This window comes from Colletotrichum destructivum, chromosome 8 (genome assembly GCF_034447905.1).
Source record: "Colletotrichum destructivum chromosome 8, complete sequence".
Classification (NCBI taxonomy): domain Eukaryota; kingdom Fungi; phylum Ascomycota; class Sordariomycetes; order Glomerellales; family Glomerellaceae; genus Colletotrichum; species Colletotrichum destructivum.
In genome coordinates, this window is record NC_085903.1 from 3351499 (window position 1) to 3370508 (window position 19010).

The following is a 19010-nucleotide window of genomic DNA, read 5'->3' on the forward strand; positions in this document are numbered from 1 at the left end:
GTACCTATCCGTACCTGAATTGGGTACCCCAAATGTACAACAATATCATCGCTTTCTCTTCATTTTATGCCCCCTTACTGACGTCCGTCTCACAACAGTGACTGCAGAATAGCCTACGGATTGCATAATGAACACAAGGGATAATTGGCTAATGACGAAGCCTGCCGGGTAGAGTATCGGATTGCGATGTCCATCGATTGGCCTTAACCTGGGCTCCGCTCCAACTACCTCACCTTACATGAAGATACCATACCGAGGGACAGTGGATTGTCAAGGTGTGAAAGGCTTTCCGCACATTGCGCGTCGCCTTTCCTGGAAGAGAACAAGGAGCCACGGGACCGGACCGGGCCCGAGGAGGGCAGGGAAAGAGAGAAAAAGCTAAGCCCACTTCTTCTGTCGTCGGCAGACACAATTGACAACTGTTCGTGGTGTTCAGCGGCTGGGTTGGTTCGCTCTGAGGAACCCAGAAGCTTCCGGCCACAGCTGCGCTTGCGTTTCCCACACAGGCGGAGGCGCATGCATGGCATGCCAGACGACGGAGGGAAGTCCTACACTACCATAGCCCATAGTTCTGTGAACCCTTTCATGTTGGCGTATACATGGCTTCCAGGCCACAGTTTGGGTTAACGCTTTGTATAGATTAACATGCTTCTCCCACAATACCCATCTGGAGAAAAGTGCGGAGTTTTGGGCTGCGCTGCTACCGTCCAACGCAATGCTGGCATCCACCCAGTGGCTCGAGTCGGCGGGGAAGTGTCTTTCCCTACCTTACCTACGTTACCTAAGTAGGTATGTAGGTAAATAGGTAACATTTGGCTCCCGCCTCCTGTTTTCGCAACCCGCAGTAGTGGCTACATCCTCTTCATCTTCCATCTGATCCAGACTGCCTCGTATCTGATTGTATTGTTTCCTTCCAGCAAGGAATCGATTTCGCTTCCCGTGAACCCGCTTCCTTCTCCTGCCCCGAGGAGAACAATCACCCCGGAATCCGCACACCATGACTTCGCAAGACGGCTCCCTCTTGGATGTGCTGAGGTCCGTAAGCCAAGTTGACTGTGACACTCTTGACGTTGATGGTATGCCGGGCCTTTCCTCTAGCGCGAGACACTGACTTCGCAGGTGCCCATCGCATACAACATTAATACTGACTTAACTACAGTCGCTGCGGAGCTGGGTCCCTTCAGAGACCACACGTCCAACCAAGCAATTGCATACAATGAGCTCACTAAGACCACCCCAGACGGCAAGCTGCATCACGAGAAGCTCATCCGAGACTCCGTAGAGGACGCCCATGGCTGGGCTCACGCCGCATGGCCAGACATTGACCCCATTCTCCTGGCAGTCGACATCATGGTACCTAGTAGAAAACTCAAATACGCGCTGTTCTGTTGTCTAGGGCCTCACTGACGCCCTTGTAGATGGTCCGGCTGTCCCTTCAATTCATCCCGTATTTGACGGGCTACTTTCACATTCAGACCAACACCCAGTGGTCGTACTCAGTTGAAAAGACCTGCAAGAACGCCGAGAGTAAGTTCCGATATACCGATCTCCAGCAATAGTAGTTCCATATGGCTTACCTCACCGTCCGTCCCCCTCCTCCAACTAGGGATTGTCGACATATTCAAGAAGCTGGAGCCCAACTTAGACACCGCAAGAATTTGCATCAAAATCCCCGCGAGCTGGGAGGGAATCTCCGCCTGCCGCGTCCTTGAGAAGAAAGGCATCCACACCCTTGCAACAACAATGTTCTGTATGGAGCAAGCTGCATTGGCTGCCGATGCCGGATGTACCTACATTGCCCCGTACGTCAACGAGCTCAAGGTTCATTTTGTCCCTGGGTAAGTTAAACAACCTAGTTAGCCCAAGACCTCCGTCCAGGCTTAGGCTGATGTACGAACGACGTCCAGATACGTGGACGACCACAAGGCCTTTGATTTCTGCAGGCAGGCGCAACTTTACTACGCCGAGACGAAGGCCAAGACGCAGGTACTCGCTGCCAGTCTGACATCCGTTGCCGAGGTGATGCAGCTGGCTGGCATCCAGCATGTCACCGTATCGCCGCCTCTTCTTCGGGCTCTCGCTGCACGGTCGGCGTCGAGTTGGACGGAGCAAGTCGGCGAGTATTTTGCGGCCGGCCCGGACCAACCCTGGGCCAAGGACTTCGAGGCAGCTCTCAAGGATGAAAGTCAGTGGCGCATTGCCTTCACTCGAAGCGGGAACGGAAAGTATGAGGAGAAGCTCATCCAGGCCATCAATATCTTTTCGGACAAGCAGGATGCCCTCGAAGAGCTCGCGCACCGCTTCGTTTAAGTGGGCGAATGCCTTTTATTTTGTGCCCATGCACATATTGAATTCGAACATATATCTTCTTGGCTCAAAGTGTCCCTTGTCTTTGGACCAATCTTACTTACCGTACCAGCCTCACTAAGCTTGTATGAACCATGATGTCGAGGAGCCCACTACTGACTTACCTTGTCTTCCATGACGTTGCCAGACACATTCTGAACGGATGAAAATGCGATCGCGTGATAAGAGGAGGTGCTGAGAGGCGCATCGGATGAGTTCAAACCACAACGACGACAGAAATAACTACATCTCACCCGCTCTACAACGGTATGTCGAGTTGTTGGAAAGTCGAAATCCAGCTTGTCGAGGATCGCAGATTCGCGGCACGTATTTGTACATAGCTTCGTTAGCCTAACAACGTCGCAATCTCTATCCAACCCCCGGCCTTCGCACGAGTGGTAGAGGGAACCAGAAGGGAGTTGATAAGGCGGCTGACTGCGATTGGACGCATCGCCCACTTTGGTGCGTCGAACCCCCTGCATTCTATCTCGCTCCCTCTCTCTCTCTTTCTATGCGCGCGTGGGTGTGTTTGTGTGTATGTGAGCGTCTGAGTAAACACCCTGATAAACCTCCACGCCCTATCCTTCTTCCTTATCAGTCTCTGATACCGCCCAGGCTCGCTATCTTCCTGACCTGCCTACCCCGAATAGTCACTGTTGGCATTGTCGAATGACCGGCATGGCCGAATGGATACAGGCAACTGTCGTTTGTGACCACGTTGCTGGCTACAGCCCGCGGACCTGGCCGCCGGTGGGGAAGTGATGGTGGTCGATGGGTTACACCACGCCCGCGTCGTCTGCTTGCGGACGAATACATAATGTCTCAACCCCCCCGAGTCTGGTGTGGCTTGAGCCTCCACAGCTGAGCCCAGCAGGGTCGTTGGCACATTTATTATCCCAAGAGACGTCCCCAACGACAATTCGTCCGAGGCCAAGGACCACCAGAAGTGTCCTACGCAAGGAGAAACCGTTACCCGACTTGCGACAAAGATGAAGGGTTTCAATCGAGACGAGTTGAGGCTACGTTGTACCTCGGTCAAGGCATGGGAGCTTCCCCGGCACTCTAGTAGTGCTCTCGCCCCTGAGGGAGTATGGGTAAGCATTGTTGAGCCGTCGAGCCCCCTTTGAACGGGATGGATGAGGATCAGGACTGATGTTTTGCTTCAGACGAACGAGGACATGGACCCTGTCAAGCCGGAGGACCAAACCTGGAGCATCTGGACCATCCTCGCTTACTGGAGCAGCGATCTCATGAACCTTTCGACGTTGCAGACGGCAGGTTCAATCCTCGCGGTGGGCCTGTCGTGGCGAGAGAGCATTCCCATCATGTTTGTGGGAACGACCTGCATCGCCGTGGCCATGGTCCTCAACGGTGCCATAGGCAGCAGGCTGCATCTGCCTTTCAGCGTCATCGCAGCGGGCTCCTTTGGCTACTGGTTCCGGTACTTTGCGATTGTGAGCCGGGCGGTTCTCGCCATGTTCTGGCTAGGCGTCCAGTGTGCCAACGGCTCGTATTGCATCACCATCATGCTGAGCGCCTGGGCTCCTTCTTACGCAAGAATCCCCAACACGCTGCCCGAATCGGCCGGCATCACTTCCATGGGGATGTGCTCGTGAGTTGACCCACCTGAGAAGACGACGACGTTTCGGTCGTGCCCATCTTGGCTGTTCTTTTTCCCTGCTCACTACGACTTACTTCCTCCAGTTTCTTCCTCTTCTGGATACTCCAGCTGCCGATGCTACTCATACACCCGACAAAGCTTCGTCCGCTCTTCTACGTTAAACTCATCGCCACCCCGGCCGTCGTCCTCGGCACACTGGGCTGGGCGGTCAAGAAGGCCGGCGGCGGCGGCGAGATCTTCAAGCTGCAGCCCGAGGTCCCCAAGGGGACGGCGCAATACGCCTGGCTGTGGCTGAGCTGCATGTCGAGCGTCACGGGGCAGTGGGCGACCATGGGGGTGAACATCCCCGACTTTCTGCGCTACAGCAAGAGCCCCAATGGGCAGCTGGTGCAACTTCCCTTCGTCCCTTTGGTCTTCACCCTGTGCGGCACCATGGGGATCATCACGACGTCGGCGACCAAGACGTTCCACGGAGAGTATCTTTGGAACCCGCTTGATATCGTCAGTCTCTGGCTGGAGAACGGTTCCGGCGGGCGCTGCGCCGCTTTCTTCGCCGCTTTCGCATGGTTCATCGCGACGGTGAGTAGACGGACGGCGTCCCCCCTCCGAGCAACACCCTATCTCTATTCCCTTTTATATGAGTTCAACGCTGACCTCTGTACCCCGGCTCACAGGTGGGAACCAACGTGACGGCAAACTCCATCAGCGCAGCCAACGACCTGACAATCATGTTCCCACGCTATGTCAATATCAAGCGGGGTTCATTGATAGCAGCCGTGATCGGAGGCTGGGTCCTTGTTCCTTGGAAGATCCTGGCCAGCGCCACTACCTTTCTCAACTTCATGGGCGCCTATGCCGTGTTCCTGGCTCCGATCAGTGGGATCCTCGCGGCCGACTTCTGGATCGTAAAAGGTCAGAAATACGACCTGCCCGGTAAGTACCACCTCACCCGAGCTGGGGTCCCGTTTTGTGCATCACAGGAAGACGTGCTGATGATGAGTCCTTTCCCTGTGTGCCAGGCCTGTACGATCCTCATGGCCGTTATAGATACGTAGCAGGGTGTAACTGGCGGGCCTTCGTCGCCTTCATCGTGCCGGTGGCCCCTAGCCTGCCCGGCATGGCTTTGGCCATCAGCGGCTACCCGGCGGTCCAGATTTCCGAGGGCGCACAGCATCTGTACAGCTTCGACTGGCTCTTTGGCTTCGTCGTGTCAATCTTCCTATACACCACCCTGAGCTGGCTTGCACCCGCAAAGGAGACGCTGGTTGAGCGGACGATCTGGACGAAGGACGGGGCCGACATCGAGGCGACAAGTCGTGGCAGCGATGTCGAGGACCCCAAGTTGCCGGAAAAGGGGCACACGACAGCGACACGTGCCATCTCGGACGACGACAAAGTATTGTAAGACCGGCGGCCACACAGGTGGTGGTTAGTAAAGTTCCATCCTACAGTGGCCCGTTCACTACCTGACGGATGAGCGAAAGAGACGAGTCGTGGGTAGAATCGTCCAAACCATGCCCCTTGTTCGCAAAAGGCCTTTGCGGGCTCACGCGCCATCGTCGAGGAAAAGCCGAACATGTCTGCTCCGCCCCCCCAGTATTTTCCTTAGTATATTATATACATTCTCCAATAATGGACAATTGAGACTGTACATGGACAAGAGAGCCGAAAAGGCTGGTGATGTTACTGGGCACGACGGAAGATGGATGGTCCCTAGGGTCATCGGCCCGTCCCTCATCTGCTGCGTCGACACATGCACGGGAACCACCGCACACCATGTATGTCCCGCCCAATCATGCCCGACTTGAACCACCCGGCTGGCATATTGTCGTAGCTTGCATGGGACCAAAGCATTGGAAATTGTAACCGAGAACTCGTTTGTTACACTACTGTACAGCCCAGCAAGTCGGTCATCTTGCCACCGACTGTCTCCTGTAGAGTGGCGATCCACCCTCGTCTTGACCTTGACGCCGCCTCCTTTCTATGCTCTAAAGACGGCACCCACACCGACCCCAAAATCTTTGGTTTGGTTTCTTGCTCGCGAAAATCCTCACTCCTCGTCCTCATCTTCCTCGTTGTCCGTAAAGTACTCAAATTCTCTCGGCACATCAGCTTCCTCATCTCCTTCACCATCCTCGTCTACAGCAGTCAGAACGCCGGCCGCGGCAGCCGCGCCTCCTTCGTCGGTCGCGCCAGCGAGGTCGCCTCTCCTTTGACGGCCGAGCAACTCGCTGAGCTCGTTCAATGAGCGGAGATCACCGCCATTTCCGGCTCTGAGAGCCTGGGAAATGAGGTTCTGCTGCTGGCGCGGTGTCAAGCCTGCCGATGAGCCACCGGCGTTGCTCTGGCCGGCGACAGGGGCCTTCTCCGTTGTCACCTTCTTTAGCTTTTCCTCGATGAGAGTTTTCTCTTCGTCTGGTTGCGTGTCCTGCAGGAGAAGAGGTCCTCCGGTGGGCTTTTCAACACTGTTAGCACTTTCTCGAGCCATGGCTAGGTGTGGAATGGCTCATACCTTCTTGACCGGCTTGTAACGGCCAGTGGGGAAGCTGATGAACTTGAGCTGCCCAGGGACCACGCGCGACAGGTTCTCCATCTCGTAGCCAACCTTCTCCTTCTCGGCCTTCTTCTTGGTGTCAGCCGGGGCAACAGACGCCTCCTTCTCGCCACCCTCGCCCTCCTTCTTGTCTTTGCTCTCCTCCTTCTTCTCATCCACCTCCATCTTGTCGGAGACGGTAGGCTTGGCAGAGGAGTCAATGTCCATGCTCTCACGACGCTGAGCACGCTCCTTCTTCTGGGCTCTTCGCTTCGCCTGGGCAGTCGTCGACAGCACAGCCGTGGCGACCATGGTAGGGCCCTCCTCGGCCTTGACCTCTTGCTCGGGAGGGTAGTCGAACAGGCTGGGGCGGGTGGCGCAATGGAACTTGAAGCTGGGGATCTCGAGATCGTGGTCAAGACCAATTATGGAGGTGGGGGAGAAGGCGAGCGAAAGGAAGTGGGTGAAGGGGAACCAGTACCAGTACTGGGTAAAGACAGCCATGCCAACAATGCCAGCCATATTGAGGTTACCCGTCTGCGTCTGGAGGCCAATGGTGCAGTTGCGGCCGCCGGCGTCAATGATGCCCAGGGCGAGCGAAGCACCAAACTTGGTCATGGCATCCTCGTGACGATCACCGACAACCTTCTTCAAGGTCTTGCGGATTGCGGCAACCTTGGGGTTCATGACCTCGTTCTGCTGGATCATGATCATAGCCAGGGAGATGAGAGCACCCTGGCGGACAAAATCGGTGGGATCTTTCATCATGGGCTCGAGCAGGTCGATGGCCTCGTCGAGGCCAGTACCGGCACAAGAAATGCCCAGGGCCATGGCGGACCCGTAACGCACGTGGGGGTTGTACGATTCGGAAAGCAGCTCGACCATGCGGGGAACACTGCCGGGCTTTCGGAAGAGGATGAAGCCCAAGCTCATGACTGCGACACGGCGGACGTCGTCATTGACATCGCTGACGGCAATGTGCAGCAGCTTGCGAATAGCCTTGTTGCTGCCGGTACCGCAGTAAGCGAGAGCCACAGTCATGATACCGCCGTATCTCAGAGTCGGATCAGGGTCGTTGAGAAGACCTTCGATCATTGCGTCGGCGCCCTCTTGGCGGCCAAACATGATCAATGCCATACCGATGGCCAGACCACGGACAATCTTTTCGTGAGTCGTCTCATGAGCGTAGGTGATCATGTCCTCCAGCGCCCGCACGTTGCCGGTGCCAAGCATGATGAGACCCATGGCGAGGCCAACGGCCTCTCCGTTAAGGGCGGAGTCGGTAAAAAGAACCGTTCGGAGGTTGTCGAAGATTTCTTCGGAGCCGGTGCCCATACCGGCGATACCCAGGCCCAAAGCACCACCGTGCTGAATGACCTCCTCCTCGGCGGATGTGAACTGGATCTTGAGGTAATCGAGCGCATCAGCGCCATGGTTGGCATGGATCAGACCATAAGCGTAGAGAGCACCGCCCTGGCTGAAGATGGAGCCGCTGCTCAAGCCGCTTTGGCGCGGCAGGTAGGGCTCAAGCAGCTTTCGGGACTGTGTCAGGTTGCCACGGTGGATGACGCCGAGCGCGGCCGTCGCGGTAAACTTGGACCAGTTGACGGCCTTGCCGAGCCATTCGAGATTGTCGCGGAAGAACTTGTCGTTGGTAGTACCCTGGTTCATGAAGGCGTTGCAGAAGGTGACGGCGGTATGGAAGATGGAGTTGCGACCTTCCAAGCTATCGCGGACCTTGTTTAGGATGCTCAAGTCGGTGCGGTTGTTCCGGTAGAGGAATTCGAGGTTCAGCTGAATGGTCTTGCTGCCATCGAGGATGGAGCGGATGTTCTTATAGACCTTAGAGAGCTCGTCCGAGAGCTCCTCTCCAGAAGGCTCCTGATTCTCGAGAAGAGGCTCCTCCTCGGTAGCATCGCTTGCTGGTGCCTTGGCGGGCTCACCGGACGGCAGGGAGTTGATAATCTTGCCCAAGAACTCCTGGGTTCCGTTGTCGTACAGGTCGAAGGCGATCTGGTAGGCATTGGCGATCGAGTTGCGGTCGCCGGTTGTGATCAACTGCTTGAGCATACGGGACGCCTCCTCGTCTGAGCTAAGATAGACGACACACTTGGCGATGGCGAAGTAGTCGGGGTTCGGGATGTCGTTCAGGAGATCCAGAATCAAGCGCAGAATCTCGGTACGGAAAGCGCGTTCCTGAACGATGTCCATACAGATGCTCAAGGCATACTCCATGAGCTCCTCGGCGGGACCCTGACCATCTGTTGACTTTGTCTTGGAACGCTTCTCATCATCGCTTGCGCGTTTGATGACACGGCGAAGGACCTCGAGGTTCTTGGCCTCGACGGCAATACCGACGACCTGACGATATCTGCCGTCCTTGAGGCAAGCCTCGAAAAGACGCTCGACGATGCGCTGAAGCGCAGCCTGGGTTGCCTGGTCGTTGATGGGGGCGATAGAGCCAGAGCGACCCTCCTTCACCGGCTGAAATGTGGGATCGAGGATGGCGTTGTCGGTCGAGACGCGGGACAGGAGAGACTTGGACGGGAGAGTCGTCTGAGAGAAGGGGGTGGTCGGGGAAATCAGGGCAGACCCGTCGGCGGGGCCGGTCGCAAAAGTGGTTGCCAAAGCGGGCAGGGAGTTGTCGTTCTGGGACAAGGTGGGGGCGGTGTGCTTGGCCGAGGAAGTGGCGATGTACTGGTCGATACACTTGGAAATGATGGTATCCTCAAATTCACCGGGAGCATCGAGCTTAAAAAGGTCGCCTGCGGCGAGGGCAAAGGTCATGCTCTCATTGTAAGCCTGGAGATGATAGTAGACCTTGGCGAGCACGAGGGCTGCCAGCTGTCGTTGGGGAAAGGATTCGTCTTCGTAGAGAGCCTCGCTTTTGTGGTTGTCAATACCCAAATAGATAGATGGACTCGCAGACACGTTGGGGGAGAAGGAGAGCAGCTTACATCTGGCTCAGAGCGCCGGCGACCTCGGTCCAGACTGTGTCGATGTCATCGTTAAGAGTCTGGAGGGCGAAGACCTTGAGGTCGTGTTCCTCATCGGCCAGGAAGCCCAGGACTCCGGTAGCTGAGACCAGGCCAGGCATTGTCGGGGGTGAGGAGGGCGACCACGGAGACGGGAGCTGAGCTTAGCTGTGTGGGGGTGGGAGGAGACGTTGCGCGGCCGAGATAGAATTGAGGATCAAAATTCGGTCGAGGTGGAAGAGGTCAAGCGGCGGTGCAGAACGGGACGGAGTATTGGGATGTTTTTAGTTTTGTTGGTTGGTGATGGAAGCTCCGAAGAGGCGTTGATGATGGAAGAAGGACGTCGAAAGCGAAGGCGCGAATGAACGAACGCAGGGCACGCTTCAGTATCCACGTCAGGCAAGTCTGCCTGCCTCGTCCTGTCCTGCCGACTCAGTGCTCAGGGTACGTACCTCCTTCGCCTGACCTCCCTCCCCAATGCACCCACAGAGAGTGCTGAATCAGCAGGCCGAAAATGGATTGAAGCTGGATGCGACGCTTTCAGTGGAATGCTGACGTAACACGATCCCGGCTAGCTGGCTATTAGGAGCTCCGGCTAAGTGTAAGATGTGAGCTTCTGGGGGTACAGACGAGAGGCGGATTATCAAAAATTCCGAGCAGGTCCCGTCTTGGCCTACCCCTTCGACACACTCAGTGAGAGACAAGGTGGGACTGGCTGGCGGAGGGCAGGGGACACAAAATCAAATAAAATCCCCGACAGGTCGACAGAGGTCGGGCTCGGGCAACGCACCGTGGGTGTGGGACGCTGGACACACACAAGGCTGGCACGCTAGGTGGTGGTGGTGGTACGGACACTCACTGAAGCAACAATTGCTCTCTCTCTCTCTCACTCGCGCGCGCGCGCGCGCTCACTACTCACTCACTTTCTACTCGTTGTTGCCGCCCATGTCCTCGGCGTTTAGAAGCAGCGACTTGTTAATTTTTGTACGATTCTATTGACCTAAGCATAAGAATTCAAGCACCAGGTAGTTAGATATAATGTACATTGTCTGGGGCTTACAGAGTACAAGCTGGGGGGCTAAACGACATCTGAGCACTCACTATCTATCTGTACAGATTTCCCCCTTGTCTGCTGTATCCTTGCCCTCTCTACACAGTACCTCTCTAGGTAGATAGCCCCTAACACAAGCTCTCGCGTGAGCTCCAGCAGGAGGAGCTCCATACACACCAAGCACGACACCACCTCGACCGCAGCATAGCCACCAGCTGCACCTTATCAGGTAAGGTAGGCAGCATCGAGCCATCGCATCAGCGCGCCGGGGGCCCTTACTAGATGTGTGCGATCGGCGCGCGACCAATCAATCCATTTCCGTCCTTTCTTTTTGGCTCCAAATTTCCCACCCTCTCTTCCTTCCACGTCCCCCAGCCGCGACAGAGGACAAGATGTTTTTTTTCCTGAGAGTTGTCGAGCCTACCTGTCTGTAATTTTTATTCTGATTCTTGTCTCTTATTTTGCTTTACGCAACTCCTGTTCTCATCTTAAACCGGTGCCTCCAGCATCTTTGGTGTAACACCCACCCACCACCATTCACTCATCCACATATCCACAGCCCCGATGTCTCTACTGCAGCAACCTGCGACGACAATCACCAACCACCACAACATATAGACATCGACCCTTGTTGCTACTCTCCACCCATCGCCAACGCTCCCATTCGCACTTCGCGACGCCATTCTAACCTGTCACATCTGTCAATCGACCCGCTCTTTGACAGTTGTTCCTCCTCCTCTTCCTCCACCGCCGCCGCCGCCGCCGCCGCCGCTTCGTCTTCCTGTGTCCGCACGACCCCTACGTTTCGAATCGCGACCACTTCGTCTCTGCCTCAACCTCCATCAGGCATCGTCCAAACAAGCTCTCAACGACCCCTCCCCCGAGGATTTGCCTGCGTTTGCCCCCCCTCCGGCCCGCAACTTGTCGTCGCTCGCCTCCTCCACTCGAGAGAATATCGCACACTCCCCTGGTTTCAATCCCGTTCCGGCCAACCCCAATCCACGCCCTTCTGCCGTTGTTGCGCTCCAGCTCCCGTCCTCTTCGGTCCCCTTTTGGACCACCACCGTGCCGTTTCCTGCCGCGCATGCTTTGCTTTGCCTGGTCGTAGCTCCTCCATACAGTCCAGTTCAGCCTAGTCCAGTCATTACCGGTCTCTTCGAACCCCGACACCGACGACGAGACCGACACCGACGACGACCACCCACTCGACCGGCTCTTCCTCCTGATCATGACGACGTGATGATTGCCGATTGCGCATCCATCTCAAACCACTAGAATCGCGACGAATTTGCATATCAAACCCTACGTCGCCATCGACACCTGTCCCGACACCGTACTGCCCCCGTTTCCCCCTTCGTCGCACACATGAGCCGTTGGAATTGAAAGGGCGAAGCCGAAACTTTGCACCCGAGCTGAAGCTGGACGGAGCGCTGGCCCAGACAAAGGAACCCAGATCCAAGGCATTTCGGTAAATCACCGTACGCCTGCGGTAATCACGATGGATCTGAGAAGTTTGATGAACACGTCAGACGACGGGGACCGACCTCGAGCCACAGCCGCCGCCGCCGCCGCCTCCGCTGCTGCCACCGCCGCCTCCGCTGGCCCTCCTCCGGGCCATCCTGCTCATGCCCAAGCACACGCTCGCGCTCACGCTTCTTCTCAGCCTCTTGCGCCGAAGCAGCAGCAACAGCAGCAACCACAACAACAGCACCCGCACCCGCACCCGCAGCATCAACCGCATCTGCAACATCAATCGCATCCGCATCCGCAACACCAACCGCCGCCGCAGCTGCCCTATCAACAGCAGCCTCCGACGACGCCTTCGCAGGCCACGACGGCCTACGCATTTAGAGAATCAGCCTACAGTCACGCCTTGCACTCGTCCCCCGGGAAGCCGCCAGCTCCCCAAGAATACACTGTCCATCCCCAGGTCACCACTCCGTCGTATCCCCCACAGTCGCCTTATCAGACTCCCGGCCCCTATCCCGGCCGACCAGCACCGCCGCCACTTCAGGCAGGCGTTGCCGCTCCTTACGCCGATGCGCGGTCTCCTCAGAGTGCGTCCATGTCCGGGCCGTCCCCGTATCGTCACACACCAACATCTTCAGTGAGCGGACCCGGCGGAGGCTATCCTTTCCCTCCCACTGGTCCGCCTCAGGAAGTTGCCAGCCCTGTGCAACGACACCAATACCCACCACCCAACGCGTATCCCTCGAGAGAGAGTTATTCTCATCCATCTGGTGCAACGGCGCCTTCTCCATATACTCAGCAGCAGCAGCCGCCTCCGCCTCAGCACATGCCCCAAACTCCGCCCATCGGCACCCCTGTCAGCGCACACCCGTACCTCCACCAGCGCTCGCAATCAACGCATTCAACCCCTACTCCTACCTCTGCCCATAGTCAACACCCGCAGCAGCTCCACGGTCAAGCATATCCTCACGGCAGTCCTGTGGCGACGGCGCATCCGCCGCCCGAGTACGTTCGGCAGCTTTCGCAGCCTCCTACCCCACTGGGCCCGCCCCCGACCGGGCCACGACAATCTTCCACTGCACCGACCTTTGCGCATCCGCAAAGTCCCTATCAACAGAGACTGTCCGCCTCGCACCTCGCTCAAGCCACACCTCCACCACCGCCACCTCGCATCCCCAGCTCCCACAGCGGCCACGAACGAAGATCATTGTCACAAAGCGAACGCGACAGAAGTGTTAGCGTCAGTCCCAAGACCCGCATCCCGAGTTTGCCGAGCAGCGTCGGTGGACATACAGATTCAGAGGCGCGGCCGCATCCGAGTGTCGCCAACATGGTGGAACCCGAACGCGAACGCGCCACGACACCCGCCAAGAGAAAGCTTGCCGACAGAGATTTGAGCCCGCGAGAACTCGAGCGGAAGGAGCCAAGGCCTCCGCCTGCCGAGGTGAACGGCGGCCCCAGGCTCTCTCGGTCGCCTATTATCCAGCGAAAGAGGAAAATTCACACAACGCCTCCCATCTGGGCTCAGGCATGGAACGCCCGAGAAAACAAAAAGCTCAAGCTGGCCAATTTTGAGCTCCAAAAACGAGGACCACCCAGCATCAATGGCAAGCCCGAGCCTGCCAAGCAGGACAGCACCAGTCGACACACCTCGCCAGAGGCAGCGCGATCCACTGCGCCACCTGTTCAGGAACCGCCCAAGCCCGATAGTCTGCTTGGTCCGTGGGAGGAGAGCATTCTCGGCACTCGACCGTCCGAGGAGCTATCCAAAACGATTGCTGATTTTCTCTTCAAGAATGTCACGCTCCACCCCGACTCTGGGGAGATCCTAGGGCGAGGCGTGCAGTTCGAGATCGAGGCTAAAATGGGTCAGCTCATCGATAGAGATACCAACGATCGTGTCGAGAGGGCAATTGGCTCTGAATGTGTCCTGCATGACACCGGCCGTCTTGCTTTCAGAAGCAGCATGACGGAGGTACGTCCCCTTCGCCCAATAGCAGGCCCCGTCCAAGGAAGTCCACATGGCTAACGTCTCACTTTTTCACAGGCCCAGCACAAAGGCCTCAATGATTTCCTGAACAGTATGGTCGTCCAGACAGACCCGCGAAACCCCAACGCCCGAGGCCGAGTCCAGATACAATACAAACATCGGCGGGAGATTGACAAGTTTTACGAACTGCCTAATGCGCTGCAGGCTCGCCTGCCTGGCTGCGTTAGATCCCTCCTGTCGGGCAGGCGGTCCATCAAGGTCCGCGTCACATACGACCAGAAGACGCAACAGGTCCTGGCCAAGATTGTCAAGGCCCGAGTAGCCGATATTCACATACACCTGCCGACGTGCCCGCTCGACTGTCGTATCAGCATTAATCTCGAAATGGCATGGGATGGATCTGTCGAGGAGCTGGAAAGCATGGCCGTTGGGCACGCGGACAAGTTTCCCGACCGAAACAAGGATCGCCTGAGTTACAAGCAGAATCACTATCAGATTGACTTGACACAGGTGACGCAGACGATGCCTGGTCCTGGAGTAAGTCGTTGCTCGCAGCAAAATGGCATTGAGGAATTTGCTAACCTGCCAAAAGAACACCCATCGGATCGACAAAGAGCACGAGCTTGAGGTTGAGCTATCGCCAGATATCGTCATTGACCAACAACGCCGTGCCATGAGAAACGAGCCGCACCAATACCAACAACTGGTCGATGCGTTTGTTGACAACGTGCGCGTCCTCGCCCGGAAGAGTCGTGAATTTGTCTAGTATTTTCCCGGGGGAGAAGCTGCAGAGAGGGTCATGTTTTAGAGTAGCTTGGGTGGTTTTGATACCAGAAGATGATGGGGCTACCTACGTTTTAGGCGTCCCGGGCTAAAGCGGTGCGCATTTCGGGGGAGTTGCTCGTTTATTCATACCTGCCTTACCTTACCTAGCTACGTTTGGGTACATCGTTTCCGGGCTTTGGACGTTCTGCCCGGCAGATAATTCTTGCATCCGCGGCCTTGATCAATGCCAGAACTTAGGTTGCCGCGGTCTATCACTGTCTTGTGCACCGTCCTAACCATCGTTTATGCAGCTAACATGTGCCATGCGAGATGTGTTGCGAGGCTTTGAGTCATGTCGGCACGTTTGTTTCTTCCACAATGGCTTGAGAGACATTCCCGTGTTCCCCCTAGCCCTATCTGGAAGGGGGTAAAAGCTCAAGAGGCATAGATGAAAACAGTAGAGCGATGTTTGAATCGCGTGACAGTTCCGTTGCATTGATGGTACGTGAAAAGCTCATTGGTCCTCATCATTCATCACGTCTGACGAGTGGCTGTAAGCAAGCAAGCCTAGATAGAGACCAAGTCAAGGCAAGTAAGACTATTAAAGGCTTGAAAGGACAACAAAGTCCAAGAGAGGGTATTTTGCACGACGGATATTCGAGATACTCGCAAAGCCAAAACATGTTTGATCAATTGTAACAAGTCCAATGTCCAGACCCGCGTTCCACCATCTCAAGACAGCTTCTCGTCGCCTTTGGCACCGCCAATGTGTCCAACAGGCTGGATGTCCTCAGAATCCGCCCCGCGGGCACTATCTGCGCCATTGGCATCCTTGGACGGGGTACTGCCGGCGATGGGGACAACGTCATGGCCCTCAGTGTCCTCAATCTCCTCGGCGAGGACGAGGTTAAGGAGCATGCAGACAAAGGCCGTGATGGCGAAGCCCGTCTCCATGATGAGCACGATGGCATCGAGGAAGCCTCGGAGACCGCGGTTGTCGCCGGCGTAGGTAAAGACGTTGTCGAAGTAAGTCGGCACGAGCGTGGCGCCGTAACCGAGCGTCAGGCCGGCGGTGAGAATGAAGCGGTTGCGGCGGTTGAAGGGTACGCCCTTCGTAATGATGGCCATGCCGGAGACGGCGACGGCGGTGAAGAGGAAGGAGGTCATGCCGCCCAAAACGGAGGAGGGGATGGCAACGAGCGAGGCGGCAAACTTGGCGAAGATGCCCATGATGACGAGGAAGAAGCAGCTTCTCAGGTCGTTAGCCGACGGGAAGAGGAACCAGAGAGACGGCGATCCGGAAGAACATACCAGCAGTAGCCAGCGCTACGGTTGGCGCAACGAGTGAGGGCAATGACACCATTGTTTTGGGCGAACTATCACTTGTGTGTAAGCCACAGTCCGTCGGCAAGGGTTCGGAAAATGCGGCGGGCAATGAGCTTACGGTGGTCATGGGGGTAATGGTCATGAGAGCGGCGAGAACACCGTTGATTCCATCGGCCAGCACACCGCCCTGGATGCGTGACTCGAAGAGACGACCCTCGACCTCGAGACGGGAGACATCACAGGTGGCCGTGATGTCCCCGATGGCTTCGGTGGCGCAGATGATGTACACTGCGAGCAAAGGTCTTTCGAGTGTGGTCAGCTCGACAGCTCTGCCGGTGGTTGATGGCATGGGCTCCCGGGGAGGTGAGGAAGGGCTTACAGGATGAGTGGTCCGTAAAGAGTGAGCTTGAAGGTGTGTACCCAGACGAAAGAAACGGCGGGGGCGCTGTCAATACCGGAGCGATCAAAGTACCCGCAGGCGGCGGCGATGATGCATCCTATTCACATGTACCGTCAGATTAAGAAGAGAGAGAGAGAAGTTAGTGGATGATAGAGGGTTCAGGGGCAACTTACCAACAAGCAGACCGATGACGACAGAGGTTGACTTCATGATCGGGGCGCCGAAGCGCTCGCAGAGGATGATGGTGATGAAGACGGAGAACCCCAAACCCAGGTACTCTGCAGAGCCCCAGGGAAGAGCATGAGGGGCGGCGATGTTGGGGCATCGTGCGAAGAAGTCGGTGGTCGGGTTTGCGCAGGGGCCGGAGCCGCCCATCCAGTTCTGGAAGCCGCTCTCGACGAGGTGAATGCCGATGAGCATGACTGGACGAGAGTGTTGGAGATCAGAATCATGTTTTATCTTGCGGTTGGCCGCGCCAGGAGATGGTCACTCACCAGTCGGGCCGGTCACAATAGGGGGGAAGACACGCAGCATGACCTTGGGCGGCATGAAGGAGATGGCAATTTCAATAAGGGCGCAGAGAGCGCTGGAACCGATGATGGCTTTCGATAGGTACGTCAGTGAGCACGGAGACAACGGGCGCGAGGAAAATGGGTAGGGACGAACGCACCTCCGTAGCCATCGGGACAAGGGAGCTTGTTCCCGTCGGCGTCTGTTGGGCAGAAGCCGTTGGCATACATCTGGGCGAGAGCGCCCTGGGCGACAGGGATGATGGCAAAGGAGATGCCGACGACGGAGATCAACCCGGTGCCGACGTAGTAGCTGTAAGAGAAACGCGCGAGGCGTGTGAGTTGCAAGAAGGCAACAAGAGGTGTTTGGAAAGCAGGCAATCTTACGAAGTCTTTGGGACGTGGAACCTGGTGATCTGGATGGTGGACAGCAGGCCCGAGACGATGAGGGCCGTCGACACGAGGTACTGTTGCATCTCGCCAGTCAGGTTGGCGCCGGCGGCACCGCTCAGAAGGATGGGAGGCGTGATGATGCCGGCCAACATAGCGAGGGCATGCTGAAAGCCCAACAGCAGGGCCAGCAGTGTGGGCATGCGGTCGTTGAGACCGAAGAAGGGGGCGGCTCTCAGGCTCTTCCTCATGAAGGGCAGGTTTGGGCGGAACAGGAAGGCGTAGTCGTAATCACCAACAAGGCCGTCTTTGGTGAAGAAGCGGTTCCTGGCGCCGCGGAGGCGTTGTCCCATTGTCCTCTTGGGAGGCGTCTCCGGGACGATTTGCGATGGTCCCTGATCCTCGTCCATTGTGGGCAGTTCCAGGTAAGTCGTCTCACGTCGTGGGCCCCCTTTGCCTGAGTGGTCAGTGGAATATACTAAGTGGCGGTTGTGTTTGCTGACGACGACGGCGGAGAGCAAAGGCAAGCAAAACAACAAGAGGAGCAAGTTGTCTCTATTTGGCTCGATGGGTAACGACCGAGTCAAAGTGGACGGCCATCAAGAGCGGCGGTTGTGGATCTCGCTTTTATATATCATTCCTCATTCTGACTCGAGCTTTGTCGGCATGGGGGCGAGATCTTTTTAGTTGATGGTTTCGAGCAATCAACCATGTCCGCTATCAGTGGGATAAGGAGCTTGGGGCGACGTGAATGGCTGGCGATGGTAATGGCGGAACTAGAATATCAAAAAAAAACCTCCCAAAAATGGGAATGGGGTGCGGGGCCGTAGCGTGGGTAGCTGAGCGCCGTCTCCGGTCTCCGAGGACGTACGGTACGTATCTCCATTCCCGCGTGGCACACCAGGAGCATCCCGTCCCACACTCACACACTCGTCGGGCACATCCTGCTGGCGAGAATTACAACTGACGGGGAAGATGCGGCGAACTGCGAGTGATGCACAGTAGCCGGATCTTGGGCCAGTCAAGTCTGAGTCGACCGTTGTCTCGGTCGAGAAGGCAGACATGGGAACTTGGAGCCCGAGACAGCCACTGTCAACCATTTTTGGCTTTCGGCAGCACCCGTTGATTTCATCGAGAGCCTCCCCGATGTCACGGGACGACGGAGCTTGCGAGTTGCGGGCTTTGAGGCGTTCGTCGGGCTACCCGTAGATTCCTGTGGTGGCGGTTTTTCTTCTACAAATTAGAGAACAAAAAGGAAAAGGAAAGATATTAAAAATGAAAAATAAACCATACGCGGAGGCTCCCTTGAGAAGTCGACTAGGCCATTGCAGTGACTGCTTTCTAGGGAGAGATTGAAAGGTTGACGACATTGATAAGAGTCGTTCGCAGGGAGCAACCGCTGACCACCAGTGCCAACCACGCCTGGATGTACCATTTGCCTCAGGCTCTCACTCGCTTCAGTACCCAGGTAGATCGAGTTAGGTGCACCTACGGACAACCAGGTACAGTACAGGTGCCTATCTTCCTTCCTAGGTACAGGTAGGTAAGTGCCTACCTAGAGACTGCCTAGAGCTCTTCCTTCACCTCACAGCAACCGCCAATACTACCATCGCAATTCGCTATCTCAACGCCAC

The 19010-nt window shown here is 56.5% G+C and overlaps 5 protein-coding genes across 5 annotated transcripts; 3 read left to right on the forward strand and 2 right to left on the reverse strand.

Annotated features, from left to right (window-relative positions):
• The first annotated feature begins 752 nt into the window (after window positions 1–752).
• CDEST_12875 (Putative transaldolase/Fructose-6-phosphate aldolase, aldolase-type TIM barrel) lies at window positions 753–2612 on the forward strand. Its single transcript, XM_062929031.1, has 5 exons — window positions 753–1076; window positions 1160–1353; window positions 1419–1527; window positions 1607–1838; window positions 1908–2612. The coding sequence occupies exons 1-5, from the start codon at window positions 998–1000 to the stop codon at window positions 2308–2310; spliced, it is 1017 nt and encodes a 338-aa protein (XP_062785082.1). The 5' UTR covers window positions 753–997; the 3' UTR covers window positions 2311–2612.
• Window positions 2613–2869: 257 nt separating this feature from the next.
• On the forward strand, window positions 2870–5614 carry CDEST_12876 (Putative purine-cytosine permease). Its single transcript, XM_062929032.1, has 5 exons — window positions 2870–3440; window positions 3513–3958; window positions 4051–4546; window positions 4642–4900; window positions 4987–5614. Exons 1-5 carry the CDS (start codon window positions 3336–3338, stop codon window positions 5370–5372), a joined length of 1692 nt encoding a protein of 563 aa, XP_062785083.1. The 5' UTR covers window positions 2870–3335; the 3' UTR covers window positions 5373–5614.
• Window positions 5615–5843: 229 nt separating this feature from the next.
• Window positions 5844–9830, reverse strand: CDEST_12877 (Putative armadillo-like helical, 26S proteasome regulatory subunit RPN2). Its single transcript, XM_062929033.1, has 3 exons — window positions 9458–9830; window positions 6480–9384; window positions 5844–6422 (listed from the first exon to the last, which is right to left on the reverse strand). The coding sequence occupies exons 1-3, from the start codon at window positions 9595–9597 to the stop codon at window positions 6018–6020; spliced, it is 3450 nt and encodes a 1149-aa protein (XP_062785084.1). The 5' UTR covers window positions 9598–9830; the 3' UTR covers window positions 5844–6017.
• Window positions 9831–10760: 930 nt separating this feature from the next.
• Window positions 10761–15073, forward strand: CDEST_12878 (Putative mRNA triphosphatase Cet1, CYTH-like domain superfamily, RNA 5'-triphosphatase Cet1/Ctl1). Its single transcript, XM_062929034.1, has 3 exons — window positions 10761–13971; window positions 14044–14523; window positions 14579–15073. The coding sequence occupies exons 1-3, from the start codon at window positions 12025–12027 to the stop codon at window positions 14750–14752; spliced, it is 2601 nt and encodes an 866-aa protein (XP_062785085.1). The 5' UTR covers window positions 10761–12024; the 3' UTR covers window positions 14753–15073.
• Window positions 15074–15277: 204 nt separating this feature from the next.
• Window positions 15278–18723, reverse strand: CDEST_12879 (Putative nucleobase cation symporter 2 family). Its single transcript, XM_062929035.1, has 8 exons — window positions 17374–18723; window positions 17148–17299; window positions 16972–17079; window positions 16651–16899; window positions 16457–16574; window positions 16196–16379; window positions 16063–16127; window positions 15278–16000 (listed from the first exon to the last, which is right to left on the reverse strand). Exons 1-8 carry the CDS (start codon window positions 17784–17786, stop codon window positions 15484–15486), a joined length of 1806 nt encoding a protein of 601 aa, XP_062785086.1. The 5' UTR covers window positions 17787–18723; the 3' UTR covers window positions 15278–15483.
• Between the last annotated feature and the right edge of the window lie 287 nt (window positions 18724–19010).